This window comes from Vipera berus (assembly GCF_964194415.1).
Source record: "Vipera berus genome assembly, chromosome: 5".
Taxonomy (NCBI): domain Eukaryota; kingdom Metazoa; phylum Chordata; class Lepidosauria; order Squamata; family Viperidae; genus Vipera; species Vipera berus.
Window position 1 is genome coordinate 42,458,818 of NC_138207.1, and position 18,670 is coordinate 42,477,487.

The following is an 18,670-nucleotide window of genomic DNA, read 5'->3' on the forward strand; positions in this document are numbered from 1 at the left end:
AACACCCCTGCTTTAGCAGCTTCTAAAATAACTGTCATGTTATTCAATATCAGAATCCAAACCTACTTTTTTCTGTTAAAAGCTAAAAGGAAATTTAAAGTATCTATAATCAATATAGAAGAATTTTGGAATGAAGAGCTGAAAATTCTGGTTCTTTTCAACCAGTGGATTTACGTTTTTAAGAATGCTAAGTTCATGTTCTATTATTTAAAACTGAAATTAATCCATCAAAACATTGTTTTTTGTATCTATTGGAAACATCTAGAATTATTCTTAAAGGATGGTTTAATGATGCAGTGTTAGCACTACAAGAAATTTGAGGTCATCGTAACTCAATTTTATTGTGATCATGTTGTTCCTTACACCCTTTTTGAATAATGTTATACAGTATGTTGACAGAATTATTGAGAAAACTAGTTTCTAAAGACATGTATATTGTACTGAATTATATACCGAGTACTTGAACTTTAACATGTTCAGAATAAAAATTACTTTTTCATACTCTAAACAATAGCAAAAAAAATATCCTTAGGAGATTGGAAAATACTGTAATTCCAAATATAAAGGAATGGATTTTAGAGATGTGTGCTTTAGCATTTTTGTTAAATAAACTGAAAGTTTATTTTAAAGACTTACAATATCAAATGAATTTGAGATAAAGTTGTGGTTACAGCTTTTTTTGTTCTTTATATATACTTTCTTATTGTGTAAAATTCTTTTATGTATGATAAATTATTTTTATTTTACATTTTTATGTATATCTGAAAATGAATTTGCTTTTTGTTTTTTTAAAAAACACAAATATATTCCAGATGTTTTATTCCACACATAATCTGGAATATTGTTATTCTAGACATAAGTGTTTTGAATATTCCATTCCATTTTAGTAGCTAAGATTAGAAATTGTTTCTTGTGAATGGGATAATATTTTTTAAATTATCCTGCCAGGGTTAAGTGTAGCAGAAGGAACTAATCACATGACAACAATAGGAGTGATCTGAGGAGAGTTTTGGAAACAAGCAATAACGGAGAGAAGGAGCCATTCTTTGCAAAAGATGTTAGGACTTATTGGAGAAACAGCTATGGAGAAGAATTTGCTGAGAGGAACCACTGGATTTTATACTAGACTATAGTAGTAGTGGGCTATAGGGACGCGGTGGCTCAGTGGGTTAGGACGCTGAGCTTGTCGATCGGAAGGTCGGCAGTTTGGCGGGTCGAATCCCGAGTGCCGCGTAACAGAGTGAGCGCCTGTTACTCGTCCCAGCTTCTGCCAACCTAGCAGTTCGAAAGCACGTAAAAATGCAAGTAGAAAAATAGGGACCACTACGGTGGGAAGGTAACAGCGTTCCGTGCGCCTTTGGCGTCTAGTCATGCCGGCCACATGACCACGGAGACGTCCTCGGACAAGCGCTGGCTCTTCGGCTTTGAAACGGAGATGAGCACCGGCCCCTAGAGTCGGAAACGACTAGCACGCATGTGCGGGGGAACCTTTACCTTTACCTTTATAGTAGTAGTGACTAGCTAAAAGAACTTGGCTGCCTACTGGAAGGCCTATCTGACTCTGAGGAAGCCTTGTACCCTCAATCCCATTTTATTTGTTCATTTATGTTCATTTCAGTTTGATAATAATTTAATTAGTGAAACAGAGACAAGGATTCTCTCATCTCTCCCATCCTCTTGTTTTTAAAATCAGTCCCCTTTTTGACCCCTAAAAAACTACAAATCCCCATTATCAAATAAAACCTACTTGCTTAGCTAAAATTAAACATTCATTCATTCATTCAAGCAGTTTCAAAAGTGTATTATAGTGGCAGTAAAATTGTTACATATAGACACAAATACATTAAACAGAGCCTTTCTTTTTCTGCTTACTTTTAAGCTCCCTACTCCTCCTGCATTGCCCAGCTAAAAGCACGGTAAGCACATTATCAAAATTATATTCCCCACATAAATGGCAGCATTTGCTAATCAATGGAAATATTTTAGTACTTTGCTTTCTCCTTTTGAGGCAAGAGTAGTGCCATTAGCTGGCACTGTGAAGAATGAATTAACAAGGTGCCCAATGCTGGAGAGAAGTAGATACTCTATTCTCTTCCAGAATGGCCTCTTACTGTGAAGGAAATAATGGACCAAAAAAGTTGTGTGAAAAATAAAAAACCAACAAACAGCCCAACTTTCCTCACTTGCCCTTTAAATATAATATCTAAATTCCTAGAGAAATTAGTTATTTAGCTTCATGAGATTTGAAATTTGAGCTACAAATTTTTAATGAAAGAATTGTTCAAATTCTTGAATCCATAAAGGTTTATTATTAATCCCGCTTTTCTCACATTCAAAACACTTAAGGGATACACACACACACACACACACACACACACACACACAGAGTGGGGCAGGGTCTTGTTCTGAACTCAGAACACATTTCCCATTATATGCACATCCTAACTTAAAAATTCTATTTTCAGTGCAATTTCAAGACTTGATTTGATATTTTAAAACTTTGTTTTAAATAAATATTTTATATTATAAATACTTTGTATTTTTATATTTTAAAAATATGTAGACAAATGTAGACAAATACTTTGCCCCACAAAATGCAGAAATTTCATAATTTTGGCTAGAGTGCTCCAGCATCACAGCATTATAGAAAATTCAAAATATATGTGGTTACACACAGTACAAATTAAAGTAACCTTTATCCACTAATTATTAAAATAATTAGACACCTAAATGTATTCCTGGTTCCTACTGAATACTTACACTGTATGTCTCACACCACTTCTTCCTTTCATGTAGTTCATTCCCGTCCTATCCTTTCGATTTAAATCTTCTAATTTCTGCTGACCCAACCAAGATATTTGCATCTGAGGACTTAAGAATGAATTTAGAAGATCATAACATGAATATTTAACATTATTTTTAATGTTACTTCTCAATGAAAAACTATTCAGTTCTTTCAGAGTAGGATCAGGGATCTTATACTTGAATTCTTACTCTTGTAACTCACTGAATAATGCTGACATCTGTTAAACTAAACGAATCACTAATTGTTTTAATTATTTGAGAGAAAGCAGGGAAGAGAACCACATGTAAGTGCTCCTATGAGATAACAGGACTGGATATAGTAATGTAATGTATTTCAGTAAATACTGAAATCTGCTAATTTTTATCACCACTAAATCTTAAGCAAGCCTGAATTTGTCAACTTAGAATTGGTTACTTTATAGTGTTTTGAAAGATACATTGTGAATATACAGATATACAGAATTTGCACCTGTGCAATATCTTCTTTGGGAAATTCTAGAGTTTAAAGAGCTGTTTTGGCAGGACTTCTGCTGCCATGCAATATACATGAAGACTTTACTCCTCATGTCTTTGACCACCAAGGTGATTTCATAAATAAGAAATCAAATGAATGGGGGGCGGGGGGGGGGAGTTTGAAGGCAGCAGTTCACAAGTGACCAAGAAAGCAAGGGATAATTGTATTATTTTTAGATTGTATATCCAATTGATAACATTTAACAAACATCCTACTATGATCCAGGTTGCTGCTATAAAGATTTCCTGCAGGTAATGTGATTAAGAATCCAAATGGACATATACCAATAGTACACCCCTGCATATTTTCAAATCAGAATGCACATGCTAGCTGGCAACATAAGACAATTGCACTGATTACCCACTTAGAGAATATTTGGAAGAAAACCAGTGTTTGTGAAGCCTCTCATACAATATAAACCGGTCCCTATCTTTAAAAGACATTTAGGGTATGCAAGACCTGTTCCAAAATAATAAGTGAATTAGGAAAGAGTATCAGAAGTATAAACTCATTCAAAAGAAATTAAGAAATTATCATCGGTGAGAAAGATGGGTTAAGAGGAGGAGTAATCTTGTCCCCTGAAATGTCAAATAGGGAAAACCAAATCTTTCTGTTGCAAGTTCTCTCTTGGTTTGTTGGAAGTTATAGCTCCCAGGAACACAGTCTTCCAAATAAATAGGTGTGACTCAAAATTGAGGGGCTTTCTAACTGGCACTAAAAGTACTAAAATGAGCTCTATAAAAGCACTGGGTCTCCAAATGCTTAACTGTAGGATGCAGAAAAACAGAAAAGCTATTAACTGGTGCATGAAAAGTAGCACTATTCTCGTACAGTCACCCACGCACTCGTTACCTCCCGCATAGATTACTGTAATGCTCTCTACATGGGGCTGCCCTTGAAGACCACCAGGAGGCTTCAGCTGGTACAGAGTGCAGCTGCACGGGTAGTGATGGGAGCACCCTGATACTCCCATATTGCACCCCTCCTGCGTGAGCTGCATTGGCTACCGGTTGCCCTACGGGTGAGATTTAAGGTGCTGGTACTTACCTTTAAAGCCCTACATGGCTTAGGCCCGGGATACTTGCAGGACCATCTGCTGCTGGGAACGAATTCCCATCGCCCAGTACGCTCACACAGAGAAGGCCTCCTCAGGGTACCGTCAGCTAGGCAATGCCGGCTGGTGACCCCCAGGGGGAGGGCCTTCTCTGTGGGAGCGCCAGTCCTATGGAATCAGCTCCCCCCTGAGCTTCGGATGACCCAAAATCTCCAATCCTTTCGCCGCGGCCTCAAAACACTCCTATTCCACCAGGCTGACCTAGACCACAGGTCTGCAACCCACGGCTCCGAAGCCGCATGCGGCTCTTTCAGCCGACTCCTGCGGCTCCTAGTCCTCTGCCATGTGCAGTCCAAAAAAAAAAGTGAGACTAAAAAAGTTCAACCAATCAATTCAAATATGCAGGGTAGGTGCATATCTCACCTTGGCTCCACTCTCCAGTCAAACCCTGTTCTGCGCATGCGTGCATGTATGCGCATGCGCACACATTTTTTGCGGCTCCCAGCTTTTCCTTTTGTGAGGGAACCAATTCCAAGTGGCTCTTTCACTGTTTCAGGTTGCTGACCCCTGACCTAGACTGACAGGCATTTTAATTAATTATATTTACAATTTTTAATTTATTTTTAGTTTTTAATTTTAATTTATTGCACAGATGATTTTAATTTTATTTTTATCTTAATTTCTGTACTTATTATATGTTTTGTTGTTAGCCGCCCTGAGTCCTGCGGGAGATAGGGCGGGATATAAATCCCATTAATAAATAAAATAAATAAATAAATAAATAAATGTTAGTTCTGATAATGATGAATTAAGATTTTCATAATGCTTATGTTTATGTTTATTGGACTTATATACCGCCCTTCTCCCGTAGGACTCAGGACGGTTCACAAGGAATTTAAAATAACAATACAAATTACAAAAGTTAAGAACAATTAAAATAATTAAATTTAGTCCTTGAATAAAATAAAACCCTATTAAACTCCAATTAAAACCCAATTAAAATAAAATTACAATTAAAATTCTCAGTCCTGGCTGGAAAGCTCAAAAAGCCAGGTCTTCAGGTCCCGGCAGAATGAACAAAGGTCAGGGGCAGTCCTAAGCTCTACGGGCAGCTGGTTCCAAAGGGCAGGTGCACTCACAGAGAACGCCCTCCCCCTGGGTGTTACCCGCCGGCAATCTTTTGCCGGCGGTACCCTGAGAAGGCCCTCCCTGTGGGAGCGCATAGGACGAAGGGAGCTTGATGCTGGCAGCAGGTGTTCCCTCAAATATCCTGGACCCAAGCCATTTAGGGCTTTATAGGTCATCACCAGCACCTTGAATCTCACCCGGAGGGCAACCAGAAGCCAATGTAGCTCGCGGAGCAGAGGTGTTACATGGGAGTATCGGGAAACCCCCATCACAACTCGTGCAGCTGCATTCTGCGCCAGCTGAAGCCTCCAAGTGGTCCTCAAGGGCAGCCCCATGTAGAGAGCATTGCAGTAGTCCAACCGGGAGGTCACGAGCGCATCAGTGACTGTGCGTAGGGTATCTCGGTCCAGATAGGGTCGCAACTGGCACACCAGGCGAACCTGGGCAAAGGCCCCCCTGGTCACGGCTCCTATATGATCTTCAAAACTAAGCCGCGAATCCAGGAGGATGCCCAAGTTGCGAGCCCTATCAACGGGGGGTAACACCTCACCTCCCATCATTAAAGGTGGAATAGACTGGTTAACCCGAGATGCCGGTACACACAGCCACTCAGTCTTGGCAGGATTGAGACGAAGCCTGTTTCTCCCCATCCAGACCCAGACCGCATCCAGGCAACGGGACATCACGGCGAGGGCATCGCTGGGTTGGTTCGGGGTGGAGAAAAAAAGTTGGGTATCATCAGCATACTGATGATACCCCACCCCGAAACCACGAATGATCTCGCACAGCGGCTTCATATAGATGTTGAACAGGAGGAGAGAGAGGACCGACCCCTGAGGAACTCCACAAACGAGAGGCCTCGGGGCGGATCTCTGCCCTCCTGTCAACACCGACTGCAAGCGGCCCAGGAGATAGGAGGAGAACCACTGCAAAACAGTGCCTCCCATTCCCAACCCCCTGAGACGCCGCAGTAGGATACCATGGTCGATGGTATCAAAAGCCGCTGAGAGATCTAATAGGACTAGGAGATGAGGAATGAAAAATCATATGAATCCCACATGAGGAAGCACAGCAAATAAGAACTGTTTCCATGTATAATTATAAGCATTCTGTGTGGATGGCTTCCTGATCACAACCAACATTTGTTCTATTTTATCCCAATGCCATTAGATTTTCCTGGCAGGCAGGTTGAATGTGGTGAGAGCTGGATAACAAAAATTGCCTTTGGCTCTGATAAGAGATTGAGAATAACTGGGAGATGCTGGTAATGATGTTGGGACAGACCTACTATGGAAGTAAACCAGGATAGGCATGGCCACTGTGAAGAATGAGGATATGTGCTCCTATCAGTTTTGATCACTATATAACTAGGAAAAAAATGAAAGCATTTTAGAATAGCTTGCCTTTCTACTTGTACAGAAATACAAGATATTTGGTAGAGAATGTATACCATAAACATCTCTACTGCAGTATTTCATGCAATGGTGACTACGTTTAAAGTAAAAACATAAACCATGGGCTGGCACTATGAGATGACCTCTTCAACTGCAATTCACAGGATACTGAAAAAGAACAGCTGAGAACAACTGCAAGAGTATTTGTTGGTAAAAGAGATAGAAGGGTACTAAGAAAATGTGGTACTGGATGCATTAATTTCAAATCCTGAATATGTGATTTTGTCTCATTTTTTTAAACCAAATTACAGATATTTTGTTTGAAGGTAGTTGTTACTGTCCTGATCATAAGCCTATTCTTAAATATACACTGATTTAGGACTATTAGCAACTTCAAATGTGATTATTTACATGGTGCCTACTTTATAGGCATCCAGAATGGACTCAATGGAGGCATTTGATGGAAGGGCAACTCAAGGGGATGGCATTATAAAGGTCATACTAGGATCACTTTAGAATATATCTGATGTAAGAGGCTGTGTGGAATGTCTGGCTGAATAGCAGGGAACATTTTGGTGAATTTAATGAGGTAGTTATGATCCAGGAATTCCTGGGGATATGGACATATATTGGGAGACAATCCCAGGACAGTCAGTTTCCAAAGCAATAAGGTGATGTTGGCTATGGGTTGAATGCCTACCTGGCTGGGCTTCTGAGTGGTTCTCAACTGGAAAGGTTCATTTATGGATGCATTGACTGGTAACGCTACTATAATCCCTGAGTAAGATGCCACATTCTGGAATAAGCAGGATTCCAGAAGTATGTTCACTAAATATTCTGCTTGTAAAGATACAAATCTACCTATATAGCAGTGGTTTAAACTTCTGTACTCTATGCAGAATATAATCAGGGTTTTCATTAAACAAATCCTCAATTTCAAATGAAAGAGCTTCAATCCATGCACTAACCTTGAGTCATGGAACTACATGACTCCAAAGAGTTATGGCTACTTACATCTTCTTCACTCTGGCTTTTATGTTTGTCTGTATTAATTTGTTGCTTGGCCACTGGAGGCCTAAGGCAAAAATATATAGACAATTTCTCTGCTATCATCTAGCAACTAGAAAAAAAGTAATGGATCATTTTTCCCTGGGAAAGTGCTGGTACTCGGTCAATTACAATTAGTTTTTATCTGTGCAATATGTCAAATCTCATTATCCCCATTCTATTCCCTCCTTATCTACAGACACTGTGAGATTTTCTTGAGATTTTGCTAGCTCCATAATCTTGGAATTTGCTACCAGATGGGGGACCAAATATTTATACTGATCCCTAACGTGATAAAAAGTTTCAATGACACAGAGATGGTTCATTAAACCTTAGCTAACTTAAAAGTGCAGGCATGATAAGCATATAAAGCAAGATCCTGCAGTTCCCAATAGCCATGCCTATTAGCTAGTTGAACTCCTATCTTCACTTATTAGAGAAGCTGTAAAGGAATCTTTTGAAAGAAATTATGAGATGTTAGATTCATAATCCCTCTCACTGAGGAATTTCTAGGAACTGGTATCTGTAGCTAGGTGAGAAATAACCTTATGGGAGCAGGGAATGTAAGATAGCTGCGAGCATGTATGGAAAAATATGTCTTTGATTCACCTTTAGAATACATTCTAGAATATAGGTGATATATGGAAGTGGTATGATCTTATCCCTCCTCTGTTGGGTGGGAGACTAAAGTAGCGGAGAAAGAAATATGAAAACTACGATATTGCTTGGTTGTTGTTCAGTTATTAAATTGTGTCCAACTCTTCAGATCTCAACCTCACAGACTATAGCAAGCCAGAGTCCCCTATCCTCCACTGTCTCCTGGAGTTGATTACAATGGAAAGAAAGGTTGTTTCTTTTCTTTTAGTGATCTTAAAGGTGGCAGTAGGTAGCTAGGAGAGGATGCTTTCAAGTATGGGTGTCTCTGGAAAATGAAGTGATATATAATTGCTTCAGAGGAGCTCATTAATCTAAGTCATATGCTCTAGTGTTATGTTTTAAAACAGCAGTCCCCAGCAGTGGCGTAGCGTGGGTTGTCAGCACCCGGGGCAATTTGCGCCCCCTAACCCGGTGACGTCATGGCACCGCCGAAAAGACGTGCCCCGCAGCGGCGTAGACTTTCCAAGAAGAGTCGCGCGCATGCGGGATGCTTCCGGGTCCCTCTCGAGGGCGGCTGGGCGGGGCTCCGACCTGCAAGAGCCGCTGCATTCAAGCTCGCACGTGAGCCCCGCTAAATAAAGCCACACATGCGCACGAAGCTAGGCCAGCCGGCCGGCGGGTCCATCTTCGCTCGGCCAAGCCTGCCGGGGCGCCTGCGGGGCGCTTGCGGTTGGCCTGAGCCTGGGCGGAGAGTTGGGCGCTTCTATTTATTTTATTCAGTTTATGTGGCTGCCCATCTCACCTGCCGGCCTCGTTTCGCTTTGCAAGAAAGAGCAGCTCGAGAGCGGAGCCAACTTCCGACTCTGTGCAGCCCTTGGGGCTCCCTGAGCAGCTCAGTGCGAGCGCGCGCCCCCCAGATGTTGCGCCCGGTACGGCCCACCCCCCCTGCACCCCCACTACGCCACTGGTCCCCAGCCTTTGTGGTCTACGGCCCAGGAGTTGGGGACTCCTGTTTTAAAACATTCTGAACTTCACAGAATGACTGCATTTGAATAATTACACTTTACTAAGCCTAAGATATTTTTCCTGGAATCATAATTTCAGCAGTATTTTAACATTATTTTCCTATTATTGCAGAAATATTTCACGGGTACATACTTGTTTAAAAAATCTTGTTCAGATCCAGGTTCTGACTCATGCTCTGGTATTTGCTCCCCAATTTGTCGAGTGTTTTCTCTCAACACTGTTGACGTGAGCTGAGGTGTCTGTAGAGCACTTGGGGTCTGGATGTTATCGTTTCTATTCAGCCAAGATCCTTCAAGATTCTCATCTGATATGTAACCATAAATTATTAAAGTAAAATATACACATCAACCTTAATTTATTATTGCTTAATTAATAAAGCAACTAATGAAATGCAATCCCAACAGGAAAAATACTTAACAATAATCTGTTTGAAGGCTTATTAAATATAATGCAGCATATAATACAATATACTGCACGCACGCGCGCGCACATGCACGCGCGCACGCACACACACACACACACACACAGCATTCAGAAAGTATTCAGACCCCCTTCACTTTTGTCAATTTTGTTATGCTGCAGCCTGATTCTACAGAGATAGGTTTGGTTACATGAATTGAAGGGATGAAGATCAAACTGGGAAATTCAAGCATTCCAGACATAGTTGGATAGAATTTATAAAATATTCAAAGAGAAAGAAGTGAAAAGTTTTAAGGACATAAAGCAATATATGAGTCTGTGTGTGCATGTGGTAGAAACAAAGATAGTTTTTAAGGCTAGAAAATAATGAAGAATAAATGTTACTGGTTGTAAATTATTTGTACTTAGGTTTCCTTTTCCTTTTCCTTTCCAATTTTATTTTATTTTTTACTTCTTACTCCTTTTCCATATTCTGTATTGCAGAGGTTATGCTGAAAGACAATATTCTAACATATCTTCTGCATACTTTAAGTGCAAAAGACTCATAAGACCACAAACCTGTCTATAGTCCTTGATTTACAACCATTCACTTAGTGACTATTACTAGCTACAACGGCACTGAAAAAAATGAATTGTGACACATTTACAACCGTTGCAGCATATCCATGGCCATATGATGAAAATTCAAATGCTTGGTAACTGGCTCATATTTATGATGGCTGAAGTATCCCTGGGTTAAGAGATCACCTTTTGTGACTTTCTGACAAGCAAAGTCAATGGGGGAGCCAGATTCACTTTACAGCTGTGTTACTAGCTTAACACCTGGAATGATTCACTTAACAACTGTATCAAGGAAAGCCATAAAATGGGGCAAACCTCATTTAACAACCGTCTCACTTAGCAACAGAAATAAATCGTTGTCATAAGTCAAGAATTACCTCTATTGCTTTATTTCTGTCTGAGGAAAGCATTAATGAAATAATATTTCACTCTGTTGTTGAGAAATACTGGTTCAAAAAGAGATCTTAATTTCCAGAAACCATTTGAACCCAAATATGAGTAAGTTATATTTTTATTTAACGTTCTGACAATAATTTCTAAAGCCACATTTACCTTCGACTCTTTTCTTATGAAGCGGAGGTCGACCTTTCTTATTTCGAGCAGAAGAGGTTTTGCTACTGCTGCTTCCACTATTCACAGACATCCGATCGTCCTCACCACCTGTCACTAAGGAATTCCTGTAGGAAATCAATGGAAGCCATACATCTTCCCTCCTCTCCATCATCTGTTCTGTGAGGAACTTCTCCAAATAGGTGTGGCTGGGTGGGAGAAGAGGAAGAGAGGACAGCATAAACAAGCGGCTGAAAGAGCTACAGCTACAATGGAGCTTCTAGTTTAAACAGTTATTAGTTCCTTGCATTAGGGTCATATATAAACTATATTCCTGATTTAAGAGTTAGATCTGCCCTGATTTTCTAGAGGACTAGCAATATAACTCAATTATTTGTGGATAAAAACATATTCATCAGACACTACATATATGGCATTTATTTTCAGAGCTAATACAACAGCAGCTTAGCCAAACATAATAAAATTATGATTGACTGAATACAAATATTAAATGATTTAAATGATCAAGGTATATGAAATTAAATGGACATGTATGTTTTAAAAGATGTATTCCAGAAGAACACTCTTAAAATTCTTCAGAACACAATTACAAATGACTCTATTTCAAGACCACAGAAGTGAAAGCTCAGATTTGTTTTTTAAAAAGTCCTCCAGGTTTTTTTTAAACTCATTAAATTAAAACAGGATAAGTGTATGAAAAAACAACTTCACACATATTGCACTGTATGCTCTCATAGCATACATAAAGTGACTTTAGATCAGTAAATAGTGGTACAATATAAAAAGGAATATCACATATATTTCTATTTTTGGGGGGAGGGGAGGGAATTAAAAATAAATTGCAGAAAATTTACATCTGTATTCAGACTAACATGAATGATGCTCTAGAAAGTACATTTTGCCATTCTTCTCAGCAGTCAGAGAATGACTTTATTCACTCTTTTTTTTCCCACATGTCTGAAAAAATTATAACAATAGGCAATGTATAACAAGCATAATTATTTTCTTCTAATAATTATTGTTTTATATGTCTCTAGATTTATTTATTTATTATATTTATATGGCTGCCCATCTCACAAAAGCATGTCTTGACAGAGTACAACAGATTTATCGAATGCTATAGGCTTGACATACCAAAGCTATATGTGAAAATTCTTTTTTTTTAAAAAAAATACATTTTCTGTCTAAGCAGCTATAAATGATTTTGTTTTCTTCATAAGCTTTTATTCTTGTAGCAACTATTTTCAACATAAAATATATAGCACACATAACAGACTATATTATACGCAAAATTCATAATGTAAAATTTGATCTAGAAGGACAGACTTATGGAGAGGGAAAGATGGCAAGTTTTCCTTATGCTAATAACGCCATGTCTTAAGTTCTTTAGCAACAGGCTTTTTTCTTGCCAATAGATATTTGTTGGAAAGAGGGCTTTTTTCAATGGTGCAGTGCTATCTCTCAAATGCCCTCTATGTTAAAATATTTATTGGCTCTGATGTAATAACTTCAGCACTAGGATAAATATTTTAAATTTTCCAATACATGTTAAAAGCGTGTAGTTAGTGCTGATGGTTTTATGCTTTGTTTGAACATGTTTCCAATTTTAAATGGACTATTTTATGCCTCCTCCATATTACTAAGAAGACTAAGGATGATGGTGGACTAAATAAAATATTACACAGTTCAAGAAACAGATTGGCTTTCTCAGTTCGGTCAAAGAAATTAAGTAAAATAACATGGATTCAAACCAAAAGCTTGAAGGAAGGCTGAAGTCTATTCATATAATATAATCTTTTCCCCCTTTCCCTCAACCCAACTCTACAGAGCACTGGTGTCAAACTCAATCAGGTCACGTGACATATCATTATGTATCGCAACGTTTTTTGACTATGCAGAGCTAGGGTGGGCGTGGCTTGTGTGTGATGCATCCAGTCCAGGGGCCGCCAGTTTGACACCCCTGCTATGAGTTTAAATTCTTTTCTTCCTCTACATTGAGAATGTGATTATTGCAGTTGGAAAGAGATACTGCTGAAGGAAGCAATCCTACCCATAAATTAACTCAATTTGATTCTACTTCTTGTTACAAATATCTATCTCAGAAATGTTACATTTCCTGCCTGAATGTACATAGTAGACTATAATAAAGTCTACCTCCTCTCTAGTGGCAAAAAATATATAAATGTTCAGAGAAAGAAAACTGGACGTTAGAATATGGTTAAACAAACTGTGAGATTTTGCTCTTAGAATATTCTCTCAACTTAAAAGCACTTTCTTAAATAAAGGTAAAGGTAAAGGTTCCCCCGCACATGCGTGCTAGTCGTTTCCAACTCTAGGGGCCAGTGCTCATCTCCGTTTCAAAGCCGAAGAGCCAGCGCTTGTCCGAGGACATCTCCGTGGTCATGTGGCCGGCATGACTAGACGCCAAAGGCGCACGGAACGCTGTTACCTTCCCACCGTAGTGGTCCCTATTTTTCTACTTGCATTTTTACGTGCTTTCGAACTGCTAGGTTGGCAGAAGCTGGGACGAGTAACAGGCGCTCACTCTGTTACGCGGCACTCGGGATTCGATCTGCCAAACTGCCGACCTTCTGATCGACAAGCTCAGCGTCCCAACCCATTGAGCCACCGCATCCCTCTTTCTTAAATAAATTTATAAAAATTGTAATTAGATGTACAGTACAGTAATTAATTGTAATTAAATCAGACTTTTTACTTCACAGATCACTTATCAATAAAGTTGCTTACAAGTAGCAAAATGTGTCACTTACACAGTTTTCTTGTCCTGTCGTAATAATTTAGATGAAAATTCACTAAGTACTTCCAGGAAAGCAAGGTTAGGAGGTGGATATTCCTGTCCTTTTTGATTTTGATATTTAAATGCAAATTCTATGCCATCTCTGTAATAAGATATTCAAGAACTAAATAACTGTATCAAACTCTATACAAACTTGAAATAAAATACCAAGTGCAGTGAAAAAGAAAGGATAATTCAATGCATCACTATCGATACTCAATGTAACATGTTTAAGTTGGTTAGTAGAGTTTCAAGATCTGAATGTTAGGATTTTATGAAAAATTATGGATTTATCATCAAACAAACAAACAAAACATTGTCTTCAATATTAGAAATGTGGTATGACCACAGATTTACAATCCTAGATTACGTATCTGTGCTAGGTTTCACTTGATTAACTGGTTTTCCATAGATATAAACGGACAGATTGTTCATCTTTTTTTGTAATCATTATGTAATTCTTAGTAATGAAATGAAACATCGGCACTCATGGAGGGATGCCAGAATCTGAAATCTCCCCCCCCAAACCCATCGTAACACACACACACTCCCTGCCCTTATCTACACATCATAAATCACATTATCCAATTAGTTTTACATATGAGGTCTCTCCTCCCATTCTGTACCGGGCTTTCTAATCTTCTCAAAACAGACATTAGAAAATTCCCTCCCTTCAAGATTCAAAGTAAAGCAGTTTAAACAAAAGGCTGTCTCTTATATTGTCAGTGCAAAAACATGTCAATGTTTGCAGCATTGACACACATGTTTAAATATCGGAGGAAAATTATTTTCATTAAAGATAATACACATTTTCATTGTATCCTCTTCCTGTTTTTGATTGTTTTCTTTATTAACTTTTTTTACAACTTTTCTTTTTATATATTAAAACAATTTAAAGCATTTATTACTTACGTTAGAGGTCATACACATAGTGATAAATAAAATGCAGTGATTGTTATTTATGAATAATTTCTTCAAATTGCTTAGAACAAATGTAATATAATATAGAATGCTGTTTAGAAAATGTGACTAATATTTAAACAATCAACTTCTAAAACTATTTATTACAAAAGACTAATTATTCTCTTAAGTGCCAATGCAACTCTTCCTCCCTCCCTTTCTCTCTCTTACACACACACACAATAAAACGTGTAGTGCTACTGTGCATATTTATACCCTATTTCAAAAAAGGCATTATTTGACTTCAACACATTCCTTGCAACTCACTTGTGCAACGTGGCTACAGCTTCTCTTGTCTTTATCTGGTCCAGACCAAAGGTAAGAGCAAAACGCCGGGCCAGCTCCTTAATACCACTAACATGGGCAGATGTCCTGTCCAAGTTAGGACCTTGCTCTTGAACAAGCTCATTGAACAGCTGCAGAAAGAACGGAAGGTTCAAATCTTTACAAATATAGTGGCACATTCTGTATCAAAGCTGTGGTTTCCAACAGAACTTAGAAAAGAAACAAATGAATAATGTAAACTGTCTGATAAAGTTACCATGTATAATGTATAGTCTACCTTTTCATGTGGAGATTAGTATGCAAGGCAGACCATTATAATGTTTGTATGTCTTAGCTAATCAAAGCAAAAACTATGATTCTGAATTTCTCTTAATTAAGAGGCTTTCAGGTATTCTCTCAACATCTTTTGTAAAATATGGACATATATTTCAGTAAATGTTTATTAAGAAGACTTGGATTGTCTTTGTTTTGTTAAAGGAGTTTCTCCCCCTTTTTTCTGATTCAATTATATACTACCAAATAAAAGTTAGAGAAGTATCTCCTCCTTGTCTTTCTCCTCTATGCCAAAGAGCAGTAATAACTCTATTTGAAACACCATCTTTTTTCCTCAATATTCTTTTCAACTTTAAAAAAGAAAAAAATTGGGGGATCTTTATCTAAGCTTCCAATGCAATAAGTTTTTAACTCATCATGCTGACCCAGGTACTGTATAATAAATTACTGAAATTTGATACTAAATATGCACGCTGAATAGAATGGAGCAGTTTTTCTATTTTAACTGTATTATATGAATTGTACAGTATTTTTGTTCAGATATATTTTGTCAAAATATAAACTAAACTATGAGTAATTAGTGTATTCCAAATGAACAGAATGAAATGGTTAAGATGCTGGGCTAGTAACAGAGAGATTCAGATTATAGTTTAGTTCTAGGTGATACTGCTCCAGTCACTCTTAGTCCAGCCTACTTCATAGGGTGGTTGCTATAGAGAAAAATAGGAGAATGTTGCCTTGAGCTCCAATAAGGAAGGGGGTACTATAAATTAGCAAATAAACAAAATAATTTTATGATGTAGTCCTGAACTGATCATACATGACAATTTTTAACTGTTCATTGATTCTAATCAGAAATTCTGTAATAGTTTATAAATATTCATATTAATCTCTATCCTATGGCCACGTGATAGCAACAGAACATTCAAGTATATGAAGAAAGTATAAAAGACACATTTAAAGAATGGGGGTTAAAAAAATTACCTGTTGTAAACTGAGAATGAGAGTTTTTGCACACTGGATTTTATCAATTTGTCTTGTTTTACTCAATGTCTCCTTAATGATATCGCCATAGTCATTGTAGTACTAAAAGGAACAGAAGAGCACATTTTAATTAATAATGCATTTAATTTTTATTGACTATCTCAACCTTTGATGTGGGGTTTTAGATAGTCTTATCTAATAAACTATCCATCCTACACTAGAATTAATTAATAAATGCTAATTTCAAATAGCGTTAAGCTGAATAGTTTTATACTGCCAACTGAATTTCTCTTTCTACATAAGGGGAAGATTTTGTGTATAGAAAAACCTCTATTTCATTATATTTCTATGCAAAGATCCAACCCAGAGATAACTCTCAAGATAACTGCCGTGCTGAAATAGTATGGTGGAATTCTAGTGTTAAAAAATAATGATCATTAACATAAAGAAATAAACCCAGTTACACCGAGTACTAAAGGGCCCAGGCTTGAAACCACCTTTGGCACACAGCTAGGCAACTTTGGACCAATTATTCTTTTTCAACCGTAAGAAGAAGGCAGTGGCAAATCACTTCTGATGATCTTGATGGAAATGGATTTGTTTAGGCAGTTGCCAGGAGTAAGGATTGACTCCAGGGCATAAAAACAAGACACATAAATTAATATTTTTCATTTGTAATGTTACAAAATATTCAACTGTAAATATTTTGGACACAGTAAGAACATTGAATAGGAAGAACATTATTCACTGGGAAAAGGTTAAAATTATAAACTTGTATTTATAATGGGAGTTTTGCTTTGGAAATTTTCCAATGATTCATCTCTACAGTACTTAGTGCAGCCTTGAATACTTAGTTTGTTCTAGAGCACGGGTGTCAAACTCGATCGTGTCATGTGACGTATCGTGACACATTACGATGTTTTTTTGCCTTTGTGTAGCCAGGGTAAGCATGGCCTACGCATGACGCATCTGGCTTGCGGGCTACCAGTTTGACACCCCTGTTCTAGCAGATCTCTTCAGGAGACTTAAGTAAATGGAGGATCATTTTAAAAATGTATGCTAGATTTTTCACCAAAATGAAGTTAGCCTTAGAAATATCTCATACATTTTGGCAAATCTGATTTATTAGGACAAAGTAACATAGCACAGAATCATACCTTCATGTAATGCTTGAAGATATCGGCTGCTGCATGCATATCTACAATATCATAAATTATAAGTTTGCTAAAGGCAGCCAAAAGATTCCTTCTCTTGTGTAAAGCTTCAATTTTATTAGCTTCATCTTCTTCATCTCCCTCTAAACAATAAATGAAATAAAATACTGTTGCTTTTTAATGTCATTATTTCTCATTTACTTAATTGATACATTCTAGAGTTTTCTAAAATACGACAGGATAGCTATTGTGATAGTTGCTAACTAGCAACAAGAGAAACCTGCTAAAAAATACCGTGCTGGAATGTTCCTGGCCAAGAATTCTTTCTAGATATTCAATTACATTTAGTCTCCCTGCCTCTTTCCCCCATTTATTTATTTAGTTGCATTTGTATACCGCCCTTTCCCTGAGGACTCAGGGCGGTTTACAAGGAATTAAAAAATCCAACATACAAAAGTTAAAACCATATTAAAAAATATTAAATTGACCCTGTACACAATTAAAACCCCAATTAAAAATTTCTCCTCAGCCTGGGCCCGAGAGCTCAAAGAGCCAGGTCTTCAGGCCCCGGCGGAATGATCGGAGGTCGGGGGCAGTTCTCAGCTCCACCGGCAGCTGGTTCCAGAGGGCAGGCGCTCCCACTGAGAAGGCCCTATCCCTGGGTGTCACCCGCCGGCAATCTCTCACCGGCGGAACCCTGAGCAGACCCTCCCTGTGGGAGCGCACTGGGCGAAGGGCGTTTGATGCCGGCAGCAGGTGTTCCCTCAAATAACCCGGACCCAGGCCATGTAGGGCTTTATAGGTAATAACCAGCACCTTGAATTTCACCCGGAAGGCAACCGGAAGCCAATGCAGCTCGCGGAGTAGAGGTGTTACATGGGAGTATCGGGAAACCCCCATTACAACTCGCGCGGCCGCATTCTGCACCAGTTGAAGCCTCCGAGTGATCTTCAAGGGCAGCCCCATGTAGAGAGCGTTACAGTAGTCCAAACGGGAGGTCACAAGCGCATGAGTGACTGTGCGTAGGGCGTCTCGGTCCAGATAGGGACGCAACTGGCGCACCAGGCGAACCTGTGCAAAAGCCCCCCTGGTCACGGCTCC

General features: G+C 38.6%; 1 protein-coding gene across 5 annotated transcripts in view; it reads right to left on the bottom strand.

The window, feature by feature from the left end:
- Positions 1-18,670, bottom strand: part of STAG1 (STAG1 cohesin complex component) — a 190,416-nt gene that overhangs the window by 3,641 nt on the left and 168,105 nt on the right. For 4 of the 5 annotated variants that reach the window (XM_081328647.1, XM_081328649.1, XM_081328648.1 and 1 more), the window contains 7 exons: positions 17,573-17,712; positions 16,416-16,517; positions 15,141-15,289; positions 13,888-14,016; positions 11,099-11,304; positions 9,698-9,869; positions 2,761-2,871 (listed from right to left, as the gene is read on the bottom strand). In XM_081328647.1, the coding sequence (XP_081184773.1) occupies positions 2,761-2,871; positions 9,698-9,869; positions 11,099-11,304; positions 13,888-14,016; positions 15,141-15,289; positions 16,416-16,517; positions 17,573-17,712 (1,009 nt within the window). Of the gene's footprint in view, positions 1-2,760; positions 2,872-9,697; positions 9,870-11,098; positions 11,305-11,988; positions 12,074-13,887; positions 14,017-15,140; positions 15,290-16,415; positions 16,518-17,572; positions 17,713-18,670 lie in introns of those variants that run through there. The other variant, XM_081328651.1, reaches the window with a different exon arrangement.